This window comes from Phytophthora sojae (assembly GCF_000149755.1).
Source record: "Phytophthora sojae unplaced genomic scaffold PHYSOscaffold_3, whole genome shotgun sequence".
Taxonomy (NCBI): Eukaryota; Oomycota; class Peronosporomycetes; order Peronosporales; family Peronosporaceae; genus Phytophthora; species Phytophthora sojae.
This window is the reverse complement of record NW_009258117.1, coordinates 750,488-777,372: the sequence shown is the minus strand read 5'-3', so window position 1 is coordinate 777,372 and position 26,885 is coordinate 750,488. Positions and strand designations below refer to the sequence as shown.

The following is a 26,885-nucleotide window of genomic DNA, read 5'->3' as shown; positions in this document are numbered from 1 at the left end:
GAGGATGCGTACAGTGGAAAGGTAGATGCAGCAGTCTGGACGTACAAGTTTGATTCTACGTCGATCGTTTGGCGCGCTTTCGCCAACCACTTTGAAGTTTCAGAATATCCCGACTGTTTATTGTACAATTCTCAGTGTGCCGGCGAGGCTTTTGATGGTGACGTTGCGTTTAGAATGATCGACAGTATCGTGAACGCTATCGCCGGGCTAAATAACTCTCGATCGGTGAATAATTTTGGACCCGTGGGGCTTACTCTGCGGACAGAGAATGAATATATTGACCGGCTTCACCAATTCCTACTTCCGAAGTGGTTTACAAACTTCAATTGGAGGACAAACCAAGCGCTTTATTACTCACCGGAGTTGCTCTCAAAGTCAAACGCTCGTAGTATTTGCTTCCCTGCCAATGGGGGTCGTGTTAAAGTGCCGCGCCTTTGCCACGAGCTGTGGACCAACCTGGATCGATCGTGTGCTCCGGCTGACACCACCTCCAGAGCTGCCGGACTGCTGTATGTGCACACGATGGAACGTCTTCGAGGAATTCAAGCTCGGTTTCCCAACGCGACGGTTGATCTGACATTCCTAGAGAGTCAAGAAGATCTGCAAGTGTCTCGAGGTGGATTATCGTTCACTGGGTTTCGACGATCCGATGTCAGCACGATCATCCGCGCTCGAGAATGTGTTGAGATTAGCACAGGAGCTAAGCAGTGTGACGCGGTGTTTGTAGAGGACTATCGCTACGAAACAGGGCTGCTGATGTCGGACGTGGTTCAATGGTATCGGCTCGTAGCTGTGCTGCGAGACTTCGGACAGTCGTACTTCTGGCTCCGGGGAGTTGGTTTGATCCTCAGTTGCTACTTTGTTCATGGACCATTATTAAACTCCCACAAGAAATTGTCCATCTGGCGACGACTGCGGAAAGCACGGAGGCTGTTCATGCTAGTACCGACTCAGTGCATTGTGTACGGCAGCTCCGTTCCCATAGTATGCTACGTGGTAGCACATTTTCTTGACTCCCCGTTCACGTACTATGTATTGGAGAGCCACTTCTTCTCCCAAGCTGGAGTCTTAAGTATCGATCCCAAGGCATTTGTCTTACGCGGTAGTGCAGATGCGCTCCGTGTGGGTGTCCAAACTTGAGAATGTGGGAGACGCGAGGGTGTTTTCCGGTCAGCACATCGACCGGAGACTTGTAGTCGGCGTTTGCTCTGGTTGGGACCCTATTGCGGATATAGGAGGCGTAAAGCACAGCATCTGCCCAGTAGCGTTGAGGCAGCGACGACGCCCAGAGTATGGCACGTGCGGAGTTCATCAAAGTCCTGTGGAAGCGCTCAGCTTTCCCATTGGACGCGGACGTGTCCGGGTGCGTGGTCTGCAGCCGGATCCCATTCCGAGCGGCATATTCTTTAAACAGCGAGTTCAACAACTCTCCCCCGCCATCGGTACGAAGGACCTTGATCTTGAGGTCGTACTGCCGCTGGAACTCATTTGCAAAGAGTAAAAATTTGTCGAATGTCTCGTCCTTTGTGTGCAGCAGGAAGGCTTGGTTGTAGTTAGACGCATGGTCCACGACGGTTAGTACATGACGATGGCCGTTGCGATCGGGCTTCAGGTCCACCTTCAAGTCCATGCATATCACCGCGCCGAGTTCATCCGTGGGAGCCGAGTCAGAGGTATCCTGAGTGGGCTGCGCGCTCCGAGACTGCTTGCCCTCCGCGCAGGCCACGCAAAAGGTGATCTTCTTGTTTGCGAGCTCGACGCCATTGGCCAGGTTGTTGTTCACCATTCGCAGCAAGTCCCGGAAGTTCACGTGTCCGAGTACTGCTGCGGCGAGTCCTTCTTCACGTTGACGAAGAGTGCCTGCGCGTCAGAGCCGAGAGCGCCCATCGTAGTCGCGTTAACGACCCAGAGACCTCCTTGCTCGATGGCTTCACCGACGACGGTCCCGTCCGGCGAGAGAAATGTACACGTCGACCAGTGCATGTACTGTAGTGAAAACAAAACTTTGCTCTGAATTGCGCTGCTATCCATCTCTATCACTGGAATCGAACGCACTCGACTCCGCTCTACTCTGCACAATCCAGAACTCTCGCTCTACGCGCGTTTAAGCTTCGGGGTCAGCGACTTGCTGTACATGCGGATGAGCGACGCCAGCATAGTAAAGGCCGACATGCCCAAAATCGCAGCCGTTTTCCACCACGCGTGGTCGTTCGCTCGCTTCACGTCCTCAGCCGAGCAGCCTTCAGGCAGCACGACGCCGTCCATCGGGATACTGTCACTAGCCACCGCCGCGCTTCCCTTGCATTTCTGAAGCACCTCGGACGAGTTGAGCGACAAGAACCCGTAGAGAAGCAGGCAGATCGTGGCCAGTACGAAAGCCACGCGCTTGCCGAACTGCACCGAGTCCAGGTGCCGGTCCAAACTCGTTCCAGCGTGGCGATACACTACCACGCGCAGCTTCGTGACCGTAAAGTCGGCGTGAGTGCCCTCGTCAGCGATCGGCAGGCAGCACAACTCCCGCGAAGAGGACACCACAACCTGCCACGTCGGGCCGTAGGCGAACGTCAACGAGTGCTGCAGCAGTGAACTCACGTTAGTACCCGATATCCAGCTCAGCACCTCAAAATTAATATTGCGACCCACCTTCAACGCCTGGGCGATCTTGGTCTCGCTGTCTTGCACGCCTTCGTAGTAGTTGTAGAGCTTCTTGGCCTTGTCAACCACCGCCGTCTTCATTTCCTCCTCCATGTCACTCTCGAACACCACGATCTTCCTCTTGGCGTTGAGCTCCTCGCTGTCTTCGACCAGAGCCTCGTGCTCCTGCTTGGGCTTGGCGCCCACGGCCGGCGTCGTGCGGTACAGCAGCACCTTCATCTTGCTGGCCTTGCTGAACAGCAGCACGCACGCACCCTTGCGCTGCAGACAACCATGAGGGGTCTCTCATACATAATACCATCAAGTAACAGAGGCGTAACTACGTACGTAGCGTAGATCCACGGCAAAGTCCCCCCCGACGAGCACGTGCCAGCCCGAGCCCATGGCCGGCTCCAGGCGGCGCTGCAGCTCGGCCGCGAACTCGCGCAGGCTCGACGTCTTCTTGGCCGCGTCGTTCACCGTCTTCTTGGCCGCGACCTGCAGCGCCACGGGGGCCACGGGGGCCTTGGACACTTGGAAGTCGGCGCCGCAGAAGACCATGACGGATCAGATACGCTGGATGATGAGGTTCCCCTTTGATGAGCGTCGTTGACACGCACGAGGTAGGGGGGTACCATGTGACAAGAGGAAGGGTTATGATATTGGAGAGGTTGTTAGTGTAGCCATCTAGATGGAGATGGCTACATTGATATGGGCATCATGTTGAAGCTTGAGTGCGAGTTACGTTTCATTACTTGTGGCTGAGTGTAGGGATGCACCCGTCTGAGACCGTCGACGTTCTCTTACTTCCTCGAGCGCGAGTCTTGGCGGGACTCGACTTGGGCCCATTCGCACTCGGCTTGAGTCCACGGGTCGACCTCGTTGTCGTCACCGCGAGGGGTGGTGTTGTCTGAGCCTTGCGAGACGAGACTCGAACGCTGCGACCTTCTCCCTTGGATGGCAGCGGCTTCGCCTGCCGCCAACGCCTGCTCTTCAATTGCGTAGCTCTGCAGCACCAGCGGACTGGTAGCTCCGCAGGCTGCGCATGCTTCGACGATGAGCTCGTTCTTGAGGGTGCAGGAGGGGCATTCCCACGACTCGGTGTCTTCGCCCGACATTGATGACTTAGGGTTGTTTGGGTTAGATTGGATAATGACTTATCTGCTCCAGTCCTCCCTGAAGGATAAGAACAGAGGTTGCCGCTAAACTAGGAAACATGAGATAGTGCACCTAAGAAGGCGAAGACGCGCAGCAAAAAGCTAAATATGTTCTTCTGCTGCTGCAAACCCCTCTCTAATCTAACCGTAAACATATTGTCCAGTGTATATTTGGAGATTACTTCCCCTGAATATGACGAATTAAGGATTTCGTTAGCAATCGGCGGGGTTTAGAATGTGGTGCCAGTCGAATTTGAGCGACAAATCCGTTCCTGTATATTGGGCAAAACGTTGCTGTAGTTAGCGACGAATTCCCAGTTGTGACTTCGAATTCAAGTAATTCGTACCTTGATGAACTGTGTGGAGGAGGAAAACGAGCACTAAACTGCTGATGAGCTTCCCTTGGATGCTCATCCAGTATTTTTCCAGTACGAAACCGAGCTGATACAAGGTCGAAATGCCGAATTTCGCGCGCACCAACTGAAAGAAGAAGTAGAGCGTGCACCCCTCCAAGCACGCGTATAGGGCACAATTTCCCACAGAATTCCAGAACTCCCCATCAGACAGGCCGATGAAGCACAAACTGTACTTGGCGTTGGGCAAGTGGAACGCGGACAGCGTGTAGAATCCGTAGCTGAAAGCACTGACGAACTCCGAGTACTCCGCGAACACCAGCACCCCCGAGCCGTACAATAGCTCAAGTGTCTGGGTGAGAAGCCTGGCATGATAACGATGCGTGATTTCCACGTCGTCGATAGAAGAGCGCCGTGTTCTCGATGTACTGGAAACCAGCATGTTTTCCGGGGCTTGGGCGACTGAGGGGTCTGCACTCAGTAGCTCTCGATCCAAGACGCCCAGGTGGATTAAGCCCATGTCCAGCTCCCCAACTGATCCTTGAGATAGGCAGGCTACTTTGGAAGATCGTTGCATTCTAGGCGTGGTTTTAGACTGGTTCTTGGACTGGGAGTTAATATCCGTAGGTACCAAGGAAAGCGATACGCCTTTGAACGAGACCTTTTCACTGTTCGATCGTATCTTCTCCTTATTGATTTCCCCAGGAAACAAAGCGCTCTTGATAATTTTCACCGCAGTCTGTACACAGTGTCGACCATCCACGACGTATTTGTGATCCATGTGCATCCGCACCTCCACTATCGCTTGCACGAAGTCCAAAAGGATGATAAGCCCACTAACGAACAGCGACCGCGAGCTCTGCAGGCAAACGTTCTGGAATAACGACCCGAACACTTCGACCACACACAGCGACATCTCAGTGCTGATGTCTTCCAGGGAATGCGAAAACCTCCTGATCGCATGCTTCAGTATAGTTCACAGCACGGGAAATGCCACCGTGATCGCGACTTTTGTCCGCACCGGCGAATTCATGAACAAGATTGCCACAGCTTCGAATATGAAGAATGACGAGAGCTGAGCAACCCACAGAGGCAAATACTCTCGGACCCGATGGTAGTAATTGCGCAGCTTTGTCCGCAGAATCGCCACGTGAAACACCACAAAGAATATAGCGTAAGACGGAGCGCCCAGAATGTCTCGAAGTGGAACCGGAAATCGCCACGAGACTGACAAAACGAACATCAGCAACTCGTTGGCACCCGCTGTCAGTATCGAGATCAGGAAACATTCTCCGTGCGAATAAACACTTTGCGGCAGCGCCAATGCGCATCTCATGTAGAGAAGCATGCCAAAAGTTACCATCGTGAACGAAAGCCAAGACTGTGCAAAGTATGCCGCGTTTGAGGTGGCTGGAAGCAGCGGACTTTCGAGTGGGATCGCAGCTAATATCAACACAACAATCAAAGCTGGCAATGGTGTCAGAGCGATGATGGTATAGACTCTGGCGGGACTGGTCCGCCGTTGGTATTGCTCGAACGCGAGTATTTTCTCGATCGAGTATCGCCCCAAGTACATGTGCTCGTTCTTCCATTCATGGTATCGACGTAATAGAACCCTCTTGTGCGCGCCAGAAGAAGAATATTTGCGAATCGAAGGTCGTGTATTCCCCTGTACAGCTGGAGTGCTAGTGGACAAGCTGGGGCTGGAGGAGCTCTTAGCTGCAGAGCTTGGTGACGGAGCACAGTTATCGCCACGAGTTGATACGGAACTTCTGGACACAACGACGCACCCCGACTCATTCATGGGCCAAACGCCTTTGCTTCGATGCGTTGCTGTCATGGTAACCAGCAACTTGAAAGAAATGAGGCTGCGCAAAGCAGGTCAAGCGGGTAGCGAAGCTTACGGCAAGCGCTTTCGTGTTTTACACGGAAATGACATGCGCTCGAGGCCTAAATTTATCAAGATGACTGCCAAGCGTGGGGTGCGTGCCATGAGATGCTGCATCGATAGAGTACACGGCGATCCGAAGCGATTTTTATATCTTTGACGTACTCGTATTCTTTTGCGACATATTGAAGTTGCTATCACTTGAATTCCTCCGCAAAGGCGATTTCTTCCAGCACTTCCTCGGGAGAACTTTTCTCGTGCATCAGCTTGTTCTCCGTCCAATTGAAGGCCACCACAACAGCCGCAAACCCCAAAGGTGCACGCACTACTCATCGCCGTTTTGGGTCCATGTCGAGCCTTCACCATGGCCCCCGCAACTTGTGCAGCCAATAGAGTGTTCCACATATCGCGCTTGTCGCGAAGTTCCTCAATTCCGAGCGCCGCCACGCGAAAGAAGCACGTGACCATGGCGATGCGCCCCGCAGTTTCTGGCACGGACACCTTAGCATTATGCAACGCCCCCAGAAGTCTCTGCTGCGTTGGGGCCGCTCGCATCCCTTCGATCGCTGCCAGCACCGAGCCGAACATGGTCCCGTACACGAAGCCTGTGCCTGTGGAGTCCGCCACAGAGCGACAAACACGTTGCAATCGGGCTCCAGGCGTTTGCGGTAGACGTCGATCGTGTCGTTTACCAGGAGGAGGCAACAGCAACGTAGAGGGGTCCATCAGGTCCAGCACCATCGTCGGTTAAGTTAGTCTTTCTTGAAATGAGGAGACTTCGGCACTGTCGGGACGTTGGGAGCACGTTTGTGCGTCCTAGTTGAAGCCTGCAACAGGAAACTTGGGAGGTTCAGCCGGATTTGCCAGCCAAGATTTGCCCCCAGTCGAACTTGAGCGACAGATCCATGCCTGTGGTTAGAGCTGACTGTTAGAGCCAAGCGAGTCGAAGCGATTGCGTGAAGGAGACGACGTACCTTGGTGCACGGTGTGGAGGATGAAGATGAAGGTCATGCAGCCGATGAGTTTGCCCTGCATGCTCATCCAGTACTTCTCCAGCACGAACGCGAGCTGGTATAGCGTGGAGAAGCCGAATCTCCTGTGAACCAGAGTGAAGAAGCAGAGCTGGACGAACGCGGCCACGGCAGCGAAGATGCCGTAGAATGTGATGCATGTCCAGAATGCGTCGCGAGTGAGGCCGATAAACGGGAAAATGTACTTGGCGTTGGGCAAATGGTAAACTACGAGCACGTACAGCCCGTAGATTGCTGAGCAAGAGAAGTCGAAATACTGGGACGAAATCAACACCTCGGAAATGCTCATGAGCTCCAGAGTCTGCAGCAGCAGTTTGGCATGGTACCGATGTGTGAACTCGATGTCGTCGATAGTGACGACCCCTTTCGAAGGCATTCCTCCACTTCGGGAACGGACTTCGGCGTCGTTGTTGGCGATGTCACCGAGCTCGATCGTACAAACGTCTAGCGACATCGTGGACTGTGAATCGATACAAGCCACCTTCTTTGTGTTTGAGATTGAAGAGCGTCTTGATATAGTGCTGGGTTTGCTGATATAACCAGGAGCTGGAAGCCCAACCGAGACACCGCCATGGGTAATAGTTGCGGTAATACCGTCGTGCTCACCTCGTTTCCCCAGACCATTCACCAATACGCCAGGAAATAGAGCGCTCTCCACAATTTTAAGGGCGGTTGCTGTAGTTTGGCGTCCGTCGACTACAAACTTGCGATCGAGGCACATGACGATTTCCAGTACCGACTGAGCAAAGCTCGATCCAACGATGAGCCAACTAACTGTCGCTGAATGGGCGCTTTGAAGGCAGACATTCTGGAAAAATGATCCGAACACGTCGACAGCGCAGAAGGATAATTCCGTCGTGATGTCTTTGATAGAACACGCGACCAGCTTGAGCACACCCTTGAGTAGTGGTCGTAAGAGCGGAAACGCTATGGCAATGAGGGTCTTCGTCCACACCGGAGCATTCGCGAACACTAAAGCGACGCCATAAAACGCGGAAAACGTGAACAGCTGAGCGAAGTACAACGGTATGTATCCCTGCAGCCTTGACTGATGATAGCGAAGCTGGTTGCGGAAGATTAAAGTGTGGAATAGCACGAAGAATCCCGCGTAGGAAGGCACTCGCAGTATATCTCCAAGAGGAATCGGAAATCGCCAAACCACCGACAAAAGCGTCATGACGAGCTCGTTAAAGCCAGCCGTCAGCACTGACACCAGCGCACACTGTCCATGACCGTAAATCTTTTCCGTCAATCCCAAGCCGCAGCGCATGTACATTAGCATGCCGAAAGTCATCACGCTGAAGCAGAACCAGGATTGAAAGAAGTACATCGTGTTCGAGATCGCTGCAGCCAATGGGCTTTGAAGGGGGATGGCGGCCAGTAGCAAGACTACCACCAAAGTTGGAATTGGAGTTAGTGTTATCACGGCCAAAGCATGATTAAGGGTTGCTGTCTGCTGGTAGGTCTTGAATGCGAGCATCTTCTCGATCGAGTATCGCGCCAAATACAAGTGCGCGCTCTTCCACTCGTGGTATTGACGAATCAATCGTCGTCCTTGTCGGCGCGCTACGTTCTTTCGAATTGAAGGGCGTCGGGCTCGGGTTCTTCTATGGGGGCGGGCATCTTGGTATATCGTCTCTGGAGCCGCGCTTGACGGTAAGGTGTCAATAGTGTCCACGAACGTCGTGTCTGCGTCGGGAACTTCTGATGGTGTTGGCGGGCCTTCAATCATTCCGGCCATCGGCAGCATCGGGGAATGGTAGGTAGAGGGATGTACAAACAGGAACGGTTCGTTATTGTCACTATCACGACGACACAACTCTAAACTGGGATCGTGCGGCGATCTCATACCCCAGAAATGGACTCAACTAATGGCTGATCGCAATCAGAAGACGAGGAACAATTTATAGCTCGAGTTATTTAACATGTCGGTGAAGTCAATGCACCGAGTTGTTGATACACTGAGTTGAGCGCTCACTGAACGGGGGCCAACGTCTCCCATATTCTAAATGGTACAGATAATGGGAATGCTAAAACCTAAAATGCTTGTCTTGCTACTACGAGCACGGAGATTCCTCTAAAATTTGCCCCCAGTTGAATTTCAGCGACAGATCAGTACCTACGTAAGGCAACGCACAAGTAAGCGGTATTAGCAACAAAGAAGTCAAAGAGAATGCTCACCTTGGTGCACAATATTGAGTACGAAAATGAGCGTAAAGCTGCCCACAATCTTGCCCTGCACGCTCATCCAACATAAATGCGAGTTGGTACAAGGTCGAAAAGCCGAACTTCGCGCGAACCAAAATGAACAGGAACAACAGTGTGCATCCTTCTAGGACAGTATAGATCGCTGAATTCGTGATGGAAGTCCAAAATTCATCCTCAGATAATCCAATGAACGGGACGATGTACTTCGAGTTGGGCATGTGGAAGACGATGAGAGAATACAGACCATAGATAAAGGCGCACGCGACCTCCGAGTACTCGGCAAAGATCAGCACCTCGGAGGCGAATACAAGCTGAAGGGTTTGGGAAAGAAGCTTGACGTGGTGGCGATGAACAATGTCGGTATCGTCAATTGACGACTGCCTCGCCCTCGGTGACACCATCGCCAGAGCCGCCAGCGAGGCTGTCGAGCCCTGACCGAGCGTAGCCACTCGACCGATCTTTGGTTTCTCCAGAACGCCGAGGTCGATCACGCCAACGTCAAGCGATTTTTCAGGCGAACACGCAACTTTTGACGCCCGCATCGACGGTCTTCGTGTGGACCTCGTGGATATTCTTGTAAGAGTTCTCGTTGAGGTTCTTGTTGTCGATCTGAACGAAGAATGCGCCGTCATCTTTTTCACGTTTTGAGGAATTTCGGTGGCAGACACCGCGACGGAGACACCCCGACTGGAAATGTTGCCGATCGTGCGGTCCCCCTCCGTGCCCGACCGATTAGTCGCGCGAGCCCGAAGCGCCCCGGGGAAGAAAGCGTGCTCAATGATCTTGAGGGCAGTGCGCGTAGTGGATCGTCCGTCGACGATAAACTTGTGGTCCAGGTACATCCAGACTTCCAGCATCGCCAAACTGAAGTCAACGAGGATGATAAACCCGCTCACTGGGAGCGAACAGGCACTTTGGAGACACACGTTCTGGAAGAAAGAGCCGAAGATTTCGACCACGCAGACAGTTGTCTCCGTACTGATGTCCTCGAGCGAGTGGGAGAAGCTTCGTACTATACGTCTCAGTACAGTTCGCAACAGGGGATACGAGATGGTGATGAACGTCTTAACCCAAAGTGGGGAGTTCCTGAACAGTATCGCAACGCCTTCAAACACGAAAAATGTCGACACCTGAGCGAAGTATAGCGGGAGATATTCCCGTATCCGGTAGTAAAAGTGCCGCAGCTTGCCGCGTAGTACCAGGATGTGGAAAAAGATGAAAAATGCCGTGTATGAGGGAGCGCCAAGGTAATCTCGCAGCGGAATCGGGAAGCGCCACGCCACCGATACCACAAACATGAGCAGCTCATTCGCACCCGCTGTCAGCACTGAGATCAGAATACTTTGCTGGTGGGAATAGACAGTTAGCGGTAGTGCGAGCGCACACCGCATGTAGAGCAGCATGCCAAAGGTTATCACGCTGAAGGAGAGCCACGACTGGATGAAGTAGGCTGGATTCTCGGTGGCGGGTAAGAGCGGACTCTGGAGCGGGATAGCTGCTGATAGTAGAACGATGACCAATGCTGGCAGTGGGGTTAGTGTGATGGCGGCGAACACTCGAAGTGGACTGGCAAGACGCTGGTATTCCTCAAATGCGATCATCTTCTCGATGGAATAGCGACCCAAGTACATGTGCTCACTCTTCCATTCGTGGTAGCGCCGCAAGAACCTCCTCCCACATCGAGCAGAAGAACTCCGTCTACGTCTTGCCTTTGGAGGTCTTGGACTGTTGGTCGACTGCTTTCTGGCTGACGGTGCAGCTTCATGGGAGTTGTGGACCAAAGTTACAGGGGATTCTTTGGTTTCGGGCTCTGATAGTGCATCAAAGTCTGCATGTGGAACGACTTCTTTCCTGCTGGTTAACATCCGCTATCGTCCGTCGTTTGGTCTGTGGAATGGAAAAGCTATCGGGTCTTGAGATGGGAAGTCCACTAAAAATGGTCTGGTACTGAGAGAGCGCAACAAGCAAAGATAGATGGGGGTAAGAATGTCTTGTTCCGTGAATCCAAACACCGCAGTCTCCAGAGGTCTTCGATGAGATATCGTTGCCTACCACGTTACAACTTCATTTCATGCCGAGCTATGCCCACTAACACCGGGTTGGTTGTGCAACTACGAGTGCGCTTGATCGTCACGAACGTTTTCTCACTTGTGACCACGTCCGGTTTCTCCAAAAAGCACTTGACGATGTCAACGTAGCCCAGATAGGACGCATACACTAGAGCTTTCATCGCATGCCTTCCAGGGTTCTCCCTCCGTTGAACGCACACAAAGTGTCAATGTTTTGTTGATGTTCGCAGTCGTTGATGTAGCCCACCAGCTCGCGAAACTGATCGAGATCTCCATCACTGTACCTCACCGCGTAGTGATACGGATACGGCTCCAAGTCTGCCTCAGAGAGAGAGTCGACGACCTCTTGGAGGTGCTTAGATCCTCCACCCTGTGACGGCTCAACTGCAACTGCACTCTGCAGCTTCATCGGCGCCCCAGCTTGTGCGTTGACCTTTGGATAAACAACAGCAAGATCCACGGCCTTAAACCTAAGAATCGAGCGTTTAGATGGAAGAAAGGAGCTGAAGGGCTCCGTAACCATGTTTGTGGGGCGGTTGAAGCGACATCAGGATTCTGGAGGTTCACAGCATCTCGTAGCACTTCCGCGAATTCCACAGGCTCAATGTCAGAGCCAATGAGCACAGCTTCGACGCCATCCTTGAACACGATTGTGCTTGTCTTTTCCGCTAGAAAGTCAGCCATTTTTTCCGAGCTCATGTCGGTGAGAGCACCCAGAAGCTTCGCGGGGTCCCAGAGGTCGAACACAGCCCCGAAGATGTCCTTAATGACCAACCCTCCGCACACCACGAGCGCTGACGACACCAGAGAAATGAGGCGATCTCTTGTTCGCCGCTTGAGCTCATGCTCTTTTCTCTGGATGAGCGCGTCTCGTAGAGCACTGAACAGTGCGTGTAGTAGACCGATGTTCTTCTCTGCTGTGACGACTCTGCACTCAACTTCGTGAAGAGATTGCTTTATCTGCCGAACCCACTCGGGAGTTTTCAACGTTCACCTTCGTCGCTTTCAGGTCCCACTCAATAAATTCAGCCTCAGAGATGAAGCTTTGGCGTCTGTACTCTTGCAACCCCATCTTGAAAAATACTCGAACACGAGTTTCGCCCGAGTGACTTGCTCAAAGGCTTCAAGCAACACTGAGTGCATCTCAGCTTGGTTAAGGCCTCTGAACCCCAGGCTCAGGATGTGTCTGAGATCATACACACTCGTCATATACCCAACTACCGGTAGCTGGTGTAGCGTCTCCTCGGACGCTTTCCTGGAGGTGAGAAGCATTGCTGTATGATCAGAGAAAGCATGCTCTTCAATAATTCATTGTCGGCTTCTCCGTCAAGAGCGATGTCCAGTGCCAACTTATCATCGTGGCTTACAGCCAGTGGGTTTAAGCCGCAATAGCAAATACTGGACAATGGCACGATCCCCCACTGACGCAGCGAGGTGAAGTGCCGTCCAACCGTTATCCAGCTTGACGTTATTGATCCAGTTGGGGTTGTCTATCGTCTCAAGGAGCCCTTCCAGTCGCTCCAAGGCGTTATTGGACTCCACCACTTTCATCATAATATCCCTCTCGTACTCATCGAGGATTTCAATAAGTGACAGGCGCCACTCCTCATCGCTAGTGCTCTCGATTTCGGACTGAATGGGTCGACGCTTGGACAGCATTTCGTCAAGATTGCCTTCGCTGATGGTTACTCGAAAAATGGTAGACAAAGCCTCAGTGTGCTTAGCTTGAATACCACCGGGTAAATCGTGAATCTCGTCGCATTTCATGGATCTCGTGAAACGTGCCGACATTGCGCCTCGATTCTTCGCTTTGGTGGCGGGCTCGACATTTGTGTACGCTTCCAGCACATCGACAAACTTTTGGTGGCTAGGCCCGGACCGAATGAAATCCCTAGCGACCTTGTTCGAATCGCTGCGCACCATGGGGTTTGCACCATTTGCCAACAGCTCCGTCGTGACCTCAAGCAGGTTTTTCTTGATCGCACATTGTAGCGGAGCTCGACCCAGAAAGCCCACTTTGTTCGCACATGCGCCTCGCTGTGCCAAAACGATCGCTGCGGCGCTCTTCTCCTCGTTAATTGCTGAATGGAGGGCCGTCAGGCGGCTAGAATCCATCAAGTCCATATCTGCACCGTGTTCTAGCAGCAGCTCCATCATGCCAATGTTGCCACGCCTAGCAGCTTCAATCAGCGGTGTGGACTTGAAACTTCTACGCTCGTTGACGTCGTCGCCAAGCTCCAGGCGCCGCCGGACGCCGGCGATGTCACCGCGTCGAACGAAATCCGTGACGGTATCGGCCGAGAAAATCCCCATTCTTGATCCAACCAAGCACGAAATGCCGCAGTCCACGGACAATAACTCCCCAGCTTATCGCCGGATCAATAACCAGAATCCCCATCATGGCTCTACGACTAAACTGACCATCGATGATACTTCATTCAAGATGAACAGATCCTCACTTCTCAGCTTCATTGACAGCATTGCTATATGCGTCCAAGGGAGGCGTTGCGTCTCTCTTCCTTCTCCCGGTACGCCTCCACTCTTTCCAGTGGCAAGAGCGACACGACTCCTTTCTTCTTGCTCACCTCAAAGACTCGCACACGCCCGCACGCTTCGTCATCATCGTCTCCCTCGGAATCCTCTGCGCGCTGGCTCCCGTTCGTGAGGATGTCGAGGAAGTGCAGGTCGTGCGAAATGAGCACGACCGCTCCTTGATACTTGCGCAGCGCCTCGCCTAGCAGTTGGATCGTGCTCATGTCCAAGTGGTTCGTCGGCTCATCCAGGAGCAGGACGTGCGGTGGGTACGGGAACGTGGCCCACGCCAGCCCCACGCGCACTAATTGCCCACCTGATAAAGCATGCAGCGGGACTGCCACGGCTGCGCCGCCCGTGATGCCAAAGCTGCTCAGGTGTCCACGCATCTTGCCATCGTTAGCATGGTCTGAGGCACTCGAGCTTCCTCCCAGTTCAGCTGCAACAGTCTGGGAAGAAGCCTCGTCAGCTTGGAGCCGCGATCGCAGCAGTTCCAGTGGGGCCAGTCCTCGAGACCACTCCTGGCGCTTGAGATCCTCCACGTTGTGCTGCATCAGCGACGCCACCCGCGCGCCGTGGAAGTACTCGACCTTTCCGCGCTTTGGCCCCAGTCCGCGACTCAGCAGCTTCATGAATGTTGTCTTGCCAGCTCCGTTGCGACCCACAAGCACGACCTTGTCTCCATAGTTGATGGTGAGGTTGAGGTTCTCGACAACAAGAGGTGTCTTCGGCTTCTCGGTAGTCGCCCCAGTATCAGCCGTGTCGTACTGAAATGACACGTTCTCAAGAGAGATCATTGTCGTATTGTCCAGCTTGGTAAGGTTCCGAATCTGGGGAGGGCTGCTGGACAGGATCCGCCAGGCGGAGCTCGCGCTCGCTCCTCCTTCAGTCTCATCGTACTTGGCCTGGTCCTCGGCCTGATCGCGGTCCGTTAGGAAGTATCCAATACGGTCGCGGTTGAGCTTGAACCTCGTCCCCTTCGCACTGCGCTCGTTGCCGATGCGGTCCATTTTCTTCTTCTTCGAGGCCGCGACCTGCAATTTCTTGTCGTCCTTTGAGCGCGCCGCTTGCTGGGCGATCTTGGAGACCATTGCGCTCATCTGCTCCGTCTTCTTGTCCAGTTTGGTCTGCAAGCGAGCGTTGAACTGCCTCTTGGACGCCATCGCCTCTTCGAATGCGTCATAGTTGCCGTCGTAGTAAGCCAGCGTCTTGTCGTACCCGCGGAAGAAGATGGTCTCGTCCGTCACGGCGTTCAAGAAGAACCGATCGTGAGAGACGACGACCAGCGTCACTGGGCTTGCCAGTACCTGTTCCAGAGTCAGCAGGTAGTTCTTCAGCCACAAGATCGAGGGCATGTCCAAGTGGTTCGTCGGCTCATCCAAGAGCAAGAAGTCCGGCTCCATGAAGAGCACGCGCGCTAGGAGAATTCGCACTTGCCAGCCGCCACTCAGCGACGACAGCGGCGCGTCCTGCTTATTAGGATCCACGCCCATACTTGCCAGGATTCGGCGTGCGCGTGCCTCCATCGACGCTTCGTCCAGCACCTTGAGCGCTTGCTGGAACTCCTCCATCTTCTTATGGATCTCATGCAAAACCTCTGTCTCGTTAGCGGCGACCACGCTCTCATGCTCGCCATCATCTGATAGGGTAGTAAACTGCAGTCTTTGGCGTAGATCCGCCACTTTGTGCTCGACTTCCAGCAGCCTCAGTCGTGCGTCCTTGCCGAGCATGCCACTTCTCTTAATGGCGATCTTACTGGCCGCTTCTTGAGCCTGCTCCGCTTCCATCACCTGGATCGTCAGCAGAGCGTGCAGCAGCTCCGCCTTGTAGGACGTGAACGTCTTCTTCTCCTCCTTCTTCTCTTTCTCTTCTTCTTCTGACCCCACCAGGACCCGCTGCAGCACGTCGATCTTATGCTGCAGCTCGCTCACTCTGGTATCCGCACTCAACACCGTCTGCAGCACCGACTGCTGCGCCGACTCGGGCGTCAGCGACGACGTGTCCAACTGGTTCACGTACAGGATCTTGAGCGACGCCGGGAGACCCTCCACCAGTCCGTCCGCCAGCGCCGTGAGCAGCGTGGACTTGCCGATGCCATTGGGACCCACGAGGCCGTAGCGAGAGCCGTAGTTGAGCTTCAGCTGCGTGTCTCGCAGCAGCTCCACGACCCCCACGGGGTCTCCGGACCCTTTCGGAGGGGCCGACCCAATGGCGAGAGTGAACTGGTTGAGTAGAACGTTCTTGCCGAACTCGTCGAACGTGACAGTGTGGAAGCGGCTCTGCTGCGACGTTGCAATGATGACTGGGGCTTTCACCGCATTGGGATCGGCCTCGGACGCGTCGGAATCCACGACAGTGGCTAGGGATCTCGACTTGGAGGACGACGGCTGGGACTTCTTGGCGCGCGACTGGCCGCGCTTCTGACTGCGCTTCTCCTTGCGTGAGAGCGACGCTGAGAGGTCCAGCGGCGTGTTGGAGGCGGCGCTGCGGCCGCCGTCGAGGCGGTGCATCGCGGGCAGCATGGCGACTGCGAGCAGCTACGCACGCTCGTTGAGGATCCCGAAATGTGTGACGTGGTACGAGTTGACTGAGGTTGGGTACCGCTTTCATGGTACCGCACGGAAGATTCAGTGAACACGCTTTGCGGGACGCGCTAAGTTTACAGACGTATACAAATTGGAGGATGTATATTTAGCGAGAAAGATTTGGACTGCGGTTGCCAGGCAACGCTAGACTCGCGGCTAGAGGCTGCATGTCTACGACTGCTAGGGTGATGGTTCACAAGCCACGGACATCGCGCATCGACCTGGCCAATTGCGGCCAAGACAGGAGCGTGAGCCCTCGCATATGGCTGCTTGGAGGTTAAACACGCGCATGTTGAAGCAGAGACACGATCTTGTGCGCGAGCCTCGCACTCGGTTTTCGCGGGAGTTTTCAAAGTCAAACCGTTGGTCGCCCCCAACGCGCGCGAAAAGCCCGCCAAAGCGCGCACTCGCGCCCAAACGAGCGCCCTCCGCTCGAAAGCGCGCCAGAATTTCGGTAGGAATCGCCGGAATCGCCTGCATGTCCGACACCCCGACGTAAAGAAGTCGCGAGGCAGTCAATGCCCATGACTTGGTGACCAACCAGGCCCCTCTCTCCATGTCTCCACTACCTCCGAAGCAATCGAGTCTCCGTGGCAACCTCACTTTCCATTCGGCCAAGTGTCCCCAACTCTCCCCATCCATTGATCACCATGGCCCCTTCCCGTCCCGCCATTGAAGACGTCTACACTGAAGTGAACCCCGCCACTGATGCCAAAGCTGCTGGTCTGCCCACTCTGAACAAGTCCACGGCCCTCGCCACCGCCGCGTCGCCGGTCATTGACGAGTACCTGGACAAGATCACGTGGAAGGCGGCGGAGAACTCCAACGTGACGTTCTCCCTGCAGGGTCTGAGCCAGCACATCGCCACCAGCATCGTCGAGGAGTACTGGCTGCACAGGCTCTACTCGGAGAAGGTGCGCGAGTACGTCAAGGAGAACCGCTTCCACATCCACGACCTGGGCTACCTGAGCGCCTACTGCTCCGGTTGGAGCACCGAGGACATCCTGATCCACGGCTTCGGCGGCGTGCCCAACAAGCTGCAGTGCCGTCCGCCCAAGCACTTCAACACAGCGCTCAACCAGATCGTCAACTTCCTCTTCACGCTGCAGGGAGAGATGGCCGGCGCCCAAGCGCTCTCCAACCTCGACACGTACATCGCCCCCTTCATCCGCGTGAACGAGCTCAGCTACACGGACGTGTTCAAGTTCATCCAGTCGTTCGTGTACTCGCTGAACGTACCAACCCGTAGCGGGTTCCAGGCCCCGTTCACGAACATCTCGCTCGACTTGGTGTGCTCGAGCATCTTGGCGGAGCAACCCGTGATCATCGGCGGCAAGCAGCACCCCACGTGGGTCTACGGCGACTTCCAGGAGGAGATCGACATGTTCAACAAGGCGTTCGCCGAGGTCATGATCGAGGGCGACGGCAACGGCTCGATCTTCAGCTTCCCCATACCGACTTACAACCTGTCCAAGGAGTTCGACTGGGAGTCGCCGCGCTTCAAGCCCATGTGGGAGATGACGGCCAAGTACGGCGTGCCCTACTTCGCCAACTTCATCAACTCGGACCTGAACCCGGCGGACTTCCGCTCGATGTGCTGTCGTCTGCGTCTGGACACGCGAAAGCTCCACACTCGGGCCGGCGGCATCTTCGGAGCCACTCCGTTGACCGGTTCGCTTGGTGTTGTGACGCTGAACCTGCCCAACTTGGCTCTGCGCTCCAAGTCGGTGCCCAAGTTCTTCGAGATCGTCAAGAAGACGATCGCGGTTGCGAAGGAGTCGCTGGAGACCAAGCGCAAGGTGATCGAAGCCAACATGGAGCTGTACCCGTACACGCGCTTCTACTTGAAGAGCGTCTTCCAGCGTGCCAAGAGCTACTGGGCCAACCACTTCTCCACCATCGGAGTCATCGGCATGAACGAGGCGTGTTCGATCCTCCTGGGGCGTGGCATTTACCACAACAAGGACTTCGCTGGCAGCGTGCTGCAGTTCATCAAGGACGAGCTGCAGGAGATCCAGCTCGAGACCAAGCACTTGTTCAACCTGGAGGCTACTCCTGCCGAGTCGACGTGCTACAAGCTCGCCAAGATCGACCACGAGCTGTTCCCGAGCGCCAAGCTCCCGGAGTTCTACACGAACTCGACGATGCTGCCGGTGGACTCGACCGACGATCTGTTTGAAGCATTGACGCACCAGGAATCGCTGCAGACGGAGTACACGGGCGGCACCGTGTTCCACGCGTTCCTGGGCGAGCGTCTGTCGAGCTGGACGCAAGCGCGCGACCTTGTGAGGTCGATCACCACCACGTACCGCATCCCGTACGTGACCTTGACGCCGACTTTTTCCATTTGCCGCACTCATGGCTACCTTGCCGGCGAACACCTCGAGTGTCCTCAATGCGGAGAGAAGGCGCTGGTCTACTCCCGCATCGTCGGCTACTTCCGGCCCGTGTCGGACTGGAACGCAGGCAAGAAGGTCGAGTTCAGCATGCGCAAGATCTACACGGCGATCGAGAACGAGCCCATCGACTTTCAGATCGGAGGCTTCACCAAGACAACGTACACGGACTTCCCCGGCAAGCCTGTGGCCTCGATCCTGTTCACCAAAGGTTGCAATCTCAAGTGCGGTTGGTGCCACAACAGCGACCTGGTGAACGAGAAGCCCGAGGACTTAGACCCGCACGCGATTCTGGACTACGTGGCGTCCACGGAGCACAAGAGCTTGGTGATCTGTGGCGGTGAGCCAACCATTCAGTCTGGTCTGATGCCGTTCCTGCGTCGAGCGAAGGAGCGCGGCATCACAGTCAAGCTCGACTCGAACGGCAGCAACCCGAATGTGCTGCAGAAGGTTTTCGACGAAAAGCTGGTCGACTTTGTCGCCATGGACGTCAAGGCTGACCCGGAGCGCTACGCTGAAGTCGCTGGCAAGCCGCTTCGTCCCAAACTGTTGAAGAAATCCATTGATATTATCAAGAAGTCGGGTGTCAAACACGAGTTCCGCACGACGGTGGTCCCTGGACTGGTCGACATTGAGGACATCGCGGTTATCAAGGGTCTCATCGGTGGGACGCCGAAGCTGCAGCGATTCCGGGCGTCGGAAACATGCATAGACGCAAAATTCCGGAAGCACCAGGAGCACAGCGAGGAGGAGTTCGAGGAGGAGTTCGAGGAGATCGTCAAGACCGCTAAGGGGCTGTAAGCACCTGAGTTGCATGCTTGCAAGTTTAAAGAATAATACCAAGTAGCAATTTGTTTGTCCTAATTTGAATGGGTTTTCGAGTGTGCAGGCGACTACGAGACATCAACGGGATACTGAACCCCGTAAGCGCCACACTCATGCAAGGCTTGCATGAGTGCAAGCTAAAGTTGACCTGGCATCCGCACTACCAAGCAACACCAATAAGCATTGCGTTAGATTTCTCGAGCACGCACTACAGTAGCAAGTTCCTCTTCACATATGAGAGGATGATCTTTTGACCGCGATCAAGTAAGTTTCTACTTGATAAGGCAAACAATTCTGTATTTTCTTCATCAACGAAACCTAAGGTTTAGCTGCTCTTGATGCTGTCAATTTAGTTTAAGCGGACGCGTTCACCGCCTCGAGACGCATCATGAGCGGGTCCATCATGCCGAGCGAGATGCCCTGCGTGTAGGCCACGTTCTGGCCAGGCTCGGGGATCATGTGGAAGCGTCCGACGATGCTGGCGATCACGATCTTGGTCTCGACGAACGCCAGGTTCTGCCCCACGCAGATACGCGGGCCGGCGCTGAAGGCACAGAACTTGGTCGCGGTCATGGGGATGATCTCGCCCGACTCGCTGTCGATGAAGCGCTCGGGCTTGTACTCGAGGGCGTCCTCGCCCCAGACACTCGTCAAGCGTCCGGCGGAGAAGAGCGCGATGCCGATGTCCGTGTTCGCCGGCACGAAGGTGCCATCCGGGAAGACCGTGTCCTTGATGCAGTGCGTGGTGATCAGCGGGCCCGGAGGGTACAGACGCAGGAGCTCGCGGATGCAGGCCTCAAGGTACGGCACCTTGTTGATGTCCTCCACAGACGGGACGTAGCTCTTGTCGGTCGCGAGCTGCGGGATTTTGGCCAGCACCTCGTCACGCAGCTTGGCCTCGACGCGCGGGTTCTCACTCAGCAGATGGAACAGCCAGCCCATGCAGTCGGCGGTGGTGTCGCGGCCGGCGATGATCGACGCGACGGCGATGTTGCGCACCTCCACGGGGTTCACGGGCTGGCCGCTGGCCTCCATCGAGTCAAGAACAATGGACACGATGTCCTTGTCGGCCAGCGCAGCGGGGCGGCCGGCCTTCATCTCCTCCACGCGGTGGCGACGGCGCTCGATGGCGTCGGCGATGATGCCCATCAGGTGCTCGTCGATCACGCGCACATTCTCCTTGAGCTTCTTCTCGTCGCCCACGTTGAGCCAGCGGCGCAGCTTCCAGTACCACATGGGCTGCTTGAAGCGCTTCCCGGCCAGGAACTGCGCCTCGTCCATCGCCTCTGCGAAGGGCTGGAAAGCGCCGTCCATCGACCCCATCTTGGCGCCGAAGCCGATCTCGCCGAACACGTCGAACGTGTAGCGGTGCAGCAGGTCGAACACGTCCACAGGCGTGTTCGTCGCGGCAGCATCGGCCAGGATGTCCCCGAGCTGCACCGTGTACTTTTGCACGAGCGGCGTCATGTGTTCACGCAGAGCACGCGCGCTGAAGAGCCCCACCACCACATTACGCTGGCGCTTCCAGGTCTCGCCATTGGTCACGACGATGCCGTCGCCCAGCATATCGTAGAACACGTCGTGGATGTACTCGCTCTTGGGGAAGACGTCGAACTGCGTCTTGAGCACGGCCTCCAGGTGCTCAGGCTTGGCGATGAACATCATGTCGTCTTTGCCGGGCAGGCGCACGATGAACGCCTCGCCGTTGGTGGCCGCGAATTGGTCGGCCAGCCAGTCGTGCATCCGCGCGGCATTGGCCGCCAGTTCGACGGCATTGCCGACCACGGGCAGGGTGCCCGGCAGGATGACGGCGTTCTTGACCTTGTCACCCTTGAGCTTAGCGGAGCCCTTGGCCGACTTGGTCCAGTACAGCGTGACGAGCAGCGCCGCTGTGACGAGGCCCGGTACCACGGGGGACTTGCTGAACATGGACTGCAGCATCTTAGAACGATGGCACTAGAGCAGGTCGATCCGGTAATGCGAGCCGTGTGGCAAAGATGACGGCGGGACCGACGACGGTCTCCGCAATGCATCGCGGCCGAATTGCACGCGGGAAGTTTCCTCGCCGTCGGGTTGTAAGGACCCGCTCGCCTACGCCAACGATTTGCGCGACGTGGACGCGAACGGCACCGGCGGAATCGTCTGCAGCTTGAGCATGGGCGCGGCACGTGGCCGAAATGCTTGGCTTGGCTGCCAGTCCGGCAATAATTCATTACACTATGGCAGTGATGCTACATACGCAGAGCCGACAACTTGCATCGCCACGTTATCCGTGACCAACGTGTCTCCACGCTACGCGAAAGCGGTTTCCTGAACTTGTGGGGAGGGGGGAGGGACTTTATTGATGGATTTTGTATTTGTATTTGTATGTGTTGCGGTTATGGCGACTACGCCCGAGGCGCGCTGCGCTGCATCCTCGCCTACGGAGACCACGACAAAGCGTAGGCCCCGCGGTAGCTACCAAAATACACGGCCCTACGTAGGCCACCAACCGAGGTCGGCAGATCGGCGCTGGGCCCTCAATATGAAAAGAAAAATGTAATGACCGGCAGCATGGGTGACGTTGCGGTCGGTTGATCGTGTCTCGGAGGCATGGTCATCTCCGCGAACTCTACCTTGAAGTATTTGTCCGTTGGTTTCATGTTGCTTGCTCGTGGTGTCGGGCTTCGAGGTAATTTTTGCGCCGCCGGAGCCACTGCTGGCTCAGAGACTGAAGTTTTGCATTCCGCTGCAACATCGATCGTGTCACTCGTTCCTTCGTCTTCTGTGCCCATGTCCGGCGCCGCGAAGCAATTCCATGGTTGACCTTCTTGCGCAGAGCCTTGCGCCTGCGTTGGCGGACACCTCTTGCATGATGTTTTCCAATAGCTGTGAAGAGTCCGCCAGGTACCAGCAAATAGCTGGGCGTGGAGAAGTCGAGCGCCTTTAGTGGTGTATGATACAGCTTCTGCCCACACGGTACTTCCGTTCGTCATAGTCGGATAGCGCCTCCAGCCCGAGGGGGCTGTATAGACCGTCAATTTTAGTCGATCGAGTTGGTGGCGTATGGGATTCCACCATACTGGGTATGCCGCTGTGTCCGTCGGAGGGGTGAACCATTCAAAGAGCGGGTACCGCCACTCTGTGGGTCCATTGCAGGCGACGTCGTGAAGGGAGTGAGTGATCCACTCAGGTACCCCGAGCTGGTACACGGCCGTCTCCCATATCCGGCGAGCATCAGTGATAACTTGGGTCTCCTATAGCAATGGCATGGGGATTCTTGGTGATGATGGCCCGGAATGGCTGCTGGTCATTAGGTTGAATGACGGAGTAGTCTGTACGCATGGGAAGTGCCCCAGCAGGAATTCGTACTATCCACTGACACCCAAGTCGGGTACAACGATCAAAGCCTGCTGGGGACTTTATTGATGGAGCACTTCAACTTGGCTCTACATGGTATACTTCTGGCTGTTTTCGTTCTCTACGCTGCAGCATGGGCCGTGACGGCCTCAACGCGCATCATGAGCGGGGTCTGCATGCCCAAGGTGATGCCCTGCGTGTACGTGGGCTGCTGGCCGGGCTCCGGCACGAGGTGGAAGCGGCTGAGGATGTTGGCGATCACGATCTTCATCTCGAGGAAGGCCAGGTTGCGGCCCACGCAGATGCGCGGGCCCGCGCTGAAGGCGCAGAACTTGGAGGACGACACCTTGACGACCTCGCCGGTGTCGGCATCCAGGAAGCGCTCGGGCTTGAACTCCAGCGCGTCCTCGCCCCAGACGCTCGTGAGTCGGCCAGTCGTGTAGAACGCGAGCCCGATGTCCGTGTTCTTGGGCACGAACGTGCCGTCCGGGAACACCGTGTCGCGGACGCAGTGCGTGGCGATCACGGGGCCAGCAGGCAGCAGACGCAGCAGTTCACGGATGGTGGCTTCGAGGTAGGGCACCTGGTTGAGCTCCTCGGCGGTGGGGACGTACTCCGGGTCCGTCGTGAGCCTGGGCATGTGCGTGAGCAGCTCTGAGCGCAGCTTGGCCTCGACGCTCGGGTTCTGGCTCAATACGTGGAAGAGCCACCCCAGGGCGTCGGCCGTTGTGTCTCGGCCAGCGATCAGCGCGGCAGTGGCGATGTTGCGCACCTCCACGGGGTCGACGACCTGGTTGTTGGACTCCATGGAGTCCAGGATGATCGACACGATGTCCCTGTCCGCAGGCTTGGCCGCCTCGCCCGCCTTAATGGCCTGGTCGCGCTCTTGTCGACGCTGAATGGCGCCCGAGATGATCCCCATCACATGCTCGTCGATCACTTGGATCGCGTGGCGGAGCTTCTTCTCGCTGCCAATGTTGAGCCAGCGCATGAGCTTCCACTGCGCGTCGGGCTGCTTGAAGCGCGCCGACACAATGTACTGGGACTCCTCGATAGCCTCAGCGAACGGTTGGTACCTTCCCTCCAGCAGCTTCATCTCGGTGCCGAAGCCGATCACGGCGAACACGTCGAGCGTGTAGCGGTGCATAAGTCCGAAGGCGTCCATGGGCTCCTTGGACGCCACCGCGTCCTCGAAGATCTTGCGCAGCTGCACCACGTACTTCTGCGAGATGGGGGTCATGTGTTCGCGCAGCGCTCGAGCGCTGAAGAGGTTCACGAGCACGCGGCGCTGGCGCTTCCACGTCTCGCCGTTGGTGGTGACGATGCCGTCGCCCAGCAGGTCGAAGAAGACGTCGTGGATGTGTTGGCTCTTGGGGAAGTTCTCAAACTGCGTCTTGAGCACCTCCTCGATGTGCTCGGGCTTGGCGATGAACATCATGTCGGACTTGCCCGGCAGCCGCAAGGTGAACGGCTCGCCGTCGAAGGGCACGATCTGGTCGGCGATCCAGTCGTGCATGCGCTCCGAGTTGCTCAGCAGTTCGATGGCGTTGCCCAGCACGGGGATCTTCGACGGCAGGTAGCGGACGCGTTTGGCCACCGCTTTACCGTCTTCACCCTCGAGTGTCGGCGGTTCTGCGGTGTCGGTGGTGCAGTAGATGGCAACGGCGACTGCAGCCGCCACGAGACCGGGCACCACCGGATGGAGGTAGCTCAGCTTGTCTTCGAAGAAGGACTGCAGCATGACTCGAGTATGTAGCAGAGACTCAAACTGGGAATGAGAGCTTGAGCCGCTGGAGACGGCTCTTGCATTGCACTCGTCGTGCGAACGAGACGGCCGGTTCCGCTGCGATGTGAGCTTTGGCGCAGAAGTGTCGACGAGCAGAGCTGGGCGGATGGATCGGCCAGATGGGAGACCGAGCGCGCGCGCCAAAGAAATGGGTAGAGCTCTCTCCAAGTTGGGTGGCGTCGTGGACCCCCCAGCACGCGCAGGACGGCTTCAGGAACGCAATTTTGATGGGGGACCGCCCCACCTGCTCACGTATGAAATGCTGCACGCAAGCCCCTGCTGTTGATGGTCGTGCCGCGCTTGGCGGCGCTCGACCACCTTCTCTCGGTCGAGGGCCTCGACCACAAAGGCTGCTTCACGTCGTTCCAGGCTGAAAGTCCCAGCAAGGCTCGTTTTTATTGTTGATGGGGACGGTCTGTCGGACAAGTGCAGGCTTCAACAACGAATGTACCGCCTTACAGTAGTGATGCCGGCGGACGTTGGACGCTTTGCTAGCCAGATCACTCGAGCTATTGAGATCATTCTTGACGTTTTCGAAATTCAAGAACCGCGAGTGCGTTCGTGCAGTTTCTGGAGGAGAGGAACCGCTTGATGGAACACAACGAGGGATAAGTTATCGGCAAATGCGCAAGACGCCAACATGGCATACACGAGAGGCGAGCTATCGTGGAAAATATGTTTGTGAAATCATTTACACTTTGCCCGTCTTGGGCTTTCGGACTTCAATATCCGCATGAATGTAAGTGCAAATGTAAGTGGATTAATTAAGACCGCACGGAATCCAAAAGTGAAGATGAGTCGTCTTTCAGCCACGAAATCAACAGTTCTGCCATCTCATCTGCGTCTTCATTGTGATAAATCGTACTTTCCGGTCTGGTTTACTCGTCCACGATGTGGTTGTTGCCTACCGCAATGTTTCAGCCCACCCTTCATCGCCTCCTGACCTGAGACCGGAATTTTTTTATCGCTGAACTTGCTCCAGAAGGACTCAACTACCTCGGGGCGATCGCAAAAGAAAGATCCTAGTGGGTTACTCGCGCGCTGGGTGGAATTCGTGGTAAACGAACAATTCCTTCCCAGGGCTTTGGTTTTGAGATTTCTTGGAAAACTGCAAAAGTTGTCCCCGACCACCCTCAACCGAGATCACTTTGCTTTTCCCCAGCCGCGGTTTACAATGGGGCAAGCGAACCGGAAGAATGTTCAAAAAGCAGACAAACTGGTGCAAACCGAAGACGTAGCAACCGGGAGCGCGGAGGATGTGGCCCAGAAGAAGCCGCGGTCGACTGAGCTGCGCGGTTGGCTGAAGGGGTTTCCGATCAAGATCATTTCCGAGAGTACGCAGACGCAGAATCCTCCCCGCCAATCCCTCGACGACCAAATATACGAAGTTCGTGAGCGTGCATGGCCTACGCTTGTGAGATTCAAAGTACCTGGGATCAACCGGGAGCGAGTGGGCTTCTTCATCTCCAACGACGGGTACTTCGTGACAGAGTTAACCCCACAGTTCTCGCACGTTGAGGAGGCCACTGATGCGTTCGACAGGCGGCTTGAAGTCGAACACGTGGAGGACATGTCGTGTCACGTAAATGTATCGGTGCTCAAGGTGAAGAGAGCCACCAGAACGCCCTTCTTACGGCCTCTACCCGATACTGGCTACGCCATGGTCCCAGAAGAAGAAGAACAAGGGAGGCTGTGAGCACAAGTCCCAGTGGAGACTCCAGAGCCCAGTCCAGATGACTTCCCAGCCCTCCTACGCATACTCGGCTGGCTTTGAAAGAGCTGATCGGCCCGCGCAGCTTTACATAGCGAACGAGGGCGTGCGTGGCGAACCTGCTTGTGTTTGCGCTCAGGCTATTTCGTTGGTCTTCTCTTATACTGGCAGGGAAAAGCTGGGATCGTGTTGATGACTGCGCGTTCGTTTCTGTGGCCGGAGATCGAGCAAGCGGTGCAGCGACACCGCGAGAATGCCGCTGCCAAGTGAGTACACGGCAGTACTTTTGAGAAAGTGTCTTAGCCGACAGAGATCGGTCCACTAAGTTTTTTTTTTCTTACCAATTTCGATCAAGTGAAAGAGTTGACGAC

General features: G+C 55.6%; 14 protein-coding genes across 14 annotated transcripts; 2 read left to right on the top strand and 12 right to left on the bottom strand.

Moving 5' to 3' along the window:
* Positions 1-2,094: 2,094 nt before the first annotated feature.
* On the bottom strand, positions 2,095-3,262 carry PHYSODRAFT_350390 (hypothetical protein; the record flags this gene model as incomplete). Its single annotated transcript, XM_009523776.1, has 2 exons — positions 2,983-3,262; positions 2,095-2,916 (listed from the first exon to the last, which is right to left on the bottom strand). Exons 1-2 carry the CDS (start codon positions 3,193-3,195, stop codon positions 2,095-2,097), a joined length of 1,035 nt encoding a protein of 344 aa, XP_009522071.1. The 5' UTR covers positions 3,196-3,262.
* Positions 3,263-3,437: 175 nt separating this feature from the next.
* PHYSODRAFT_327630 (hypothetical protein) lies at positions 3,438-3,752 on the bottom strand (the record flags this gene model as incomplete). The annotated part of the gene is made up of 1 exon (XM_009523775.1): positions 3,438-3,752. The coding sequence occupies one exon, from the start codon at positions 3,750-3,752 to the stop codon at positions 3,438-3,440; it is 315 nt and encodes a 104-aa protein (XP_009522070.1).
* A 339-nt stretch (positions 3,753-4,091) lies between these two features.
* On the bottom strand, positions 4,092-4,586 carry PHYSODRAFT_492690 (hypothetical protein; the record flags this gene model as incomplete). Its single annotated transcript, XM_009523774.1, has 1 exon — positions 4,092-4,586. One exon carries the CDS (start codon positions 4,584-4,586, stop codon positions 4,092-4,094), a length of 495 nt encoding a protein of 164 aa, XP_009522069.1.
* A 1,755-nt stretch (positions 4,587-6,341) lies between these two features.
* Positions 6,342-6,659, bottom strand: PHYSODRAFT_417813 (hypothetical protein; the record flags this gene model as incomplete). The annotated part of the gene is made up of 1 exon (XM_009523773.1): positions 6,342-6,659. A coding segment is annotated over one exon (318 nt), but the record flags the coding sequence as incomplete, so codon positions are not given.
* A 288-nt stretch (positions 6,660-6,947) lies between these two features.
* Positions 6,948-7,352, bottom strand: PHYSODRAFT_496752 (hypothetical protein; the record flags this gene model as incomplete). Its single annotated transcript, XM_009523772.1, has 1 exon — positions 6,948-7,352. One exon carries the CDS (start codon positions 7,350-7,352, stop codon positions 6,948-6,950), a length of 405 nt encoding a protein of 134 aa, XP_009522067.1.
* Positions 7,353-8,186: 834 nt separating this feature from the next.
* PHYSODRAFT_493403 (hypothetical protein) lies at positions 8,187-8,795 on the bottom strand (the record flags this gene model as incomplete). Its single annotated transcript, XM_009523771.1, has 1 exon — positions 8,187-8,795. A coding segment is annotated over one exon (609 nt), but the record flags the coding sequence as incomplete, so codon positions are not given.
* Positions 8,796-9,153: 358 nt separating this feature from the next.
* On the bottom strand, positions 9,154-9,606 carry PHYSODRAFT_461009 (hypothetical protein; the record flags this gene model as incomplete). The annotated part of the gene is made up of 2 exons (XM_009523770.1): positions 9,154-9,239; positions 9,291-9,606. Coding segments are annotated over 2 exons (402 nt in total), but the record flags the coding sequence as incomplete, so codon positions are not given.
* An 864-nt stretch (positions 9,607-10,470) lies between these two features.
* Positions 10,471-10,902, bottom strand: PHYSODRAFT_489251 (hypothetical protein; the record flags this gene model as incomplete). Its single annotated transcript, XM_009523769.1, has 1 exon — positions 10,471-10,902. A coding segment is annotated over one exon (432 nt), but the record flags the coding sequence as incomplete, so codon positions are not given.
* A 2,349-nt stretch (positions 10,903-13,251) lies between these two features.
* PHYSODRAFT_493118 (hypothetical protein) lies at positions 13,252-13,653 on the bottom strand (the record flags this gene model as incomplete). Its single annotated transcript, XM_009523768.1, has 1 exon — positions 13,252-13,653. A coding segment is annotated over one exon (402 nt), but the record flags the coding sequence as incomplete, so codon positions are not given.
* Positions 13,654-13,823: 170 nt separating this feature from the next.
* PHYSODRAFT_490330 (ABC transporter) lies at positions 13,824-16,394 on the bottom strand (the record flags this gene model as incomplete). Its single annotated transcript, XM_009523767.1, has 3 exons — positions 13,824-15,695; positions 15,765-16,231; positions 16,298-16,394. The coding sequence occupies 3 exons, from the start codon at positions 16,392-16,394 to the stop codon at positions 13,824-13,826; spliced, it is 2,436 nt and encodes an 811-aa protein (XP_009522062.1).
* A 713-nt stretch (positions 16,395-17,107) lies between these two features.
* PHYSODRAFT_259776 (hypothetical protein) lies at positions 17,108-19,654 on the top strand (the record flags this gene model as incomplete). The annotated part of the gene is made up of 1 exon (XM_009523766.1): positions 17,108-19,654. One exon carries the CDS (start codon positions 17,108-17,110, stop codon positions 19,652-19,654), a length of 2,547 nt encoding a protein of 848 aa, XP_009522061.1.
* Positions 19,655-20,032: 378 nt separating this feature from the next.
* PHYSODRAFT_493683 (hypothetical protein) lies at positions 20,033-21,619 on the bottom strand (the record flags this gene model as incomplete). The annotated part of the gene is made up of 1 exon (XM_009523765.1): positions 20,033-21,619. One exon carries the CDS (start codon positions 21,617-21,619, stop codon positions 20,033-20,035), a length of 1,587 nt encoding a protein of 528 aa, XP_009522060.1.
* Positions 21,620-23,138: 1,519 nt separating this feature from the next.
* PHYSODRAFT_494087 (hypothetical protein) lies at positions 23,139-24,452 on the bottom strand (the record flags this gene model as incomplete). The annotated part of the gene is made up of 1 exon (XM_009523764.1): positions 23,139-24,452. One exon carries the CDS (start codon positions 24,450-24,452, stop codon positions 23,139-23,141), a length of 1,314 nt encoding a protein of 437 aa, XP_009522059.1.
* Positions 24,453-25,977: 1,525 nt separating this feature from the next.
* On the top strand, positions 25,978-26,499 carry PHYSODRAFT_297943 (hypothetical protein; the record flags this gene model as incomplete). The annotated part of the gene is made up of 1 exon (XM_009523763.1): positions 25,978-26,499. One exon carries the CDS (start codon positions 25,978-25,980, stop codon positions 26,497-26,499), a length of 522 nt encoding a protein of 173 aa, XP_009522058.1.
* Positions 26,500-26,885: the final 386 nt, after the last annotated feature.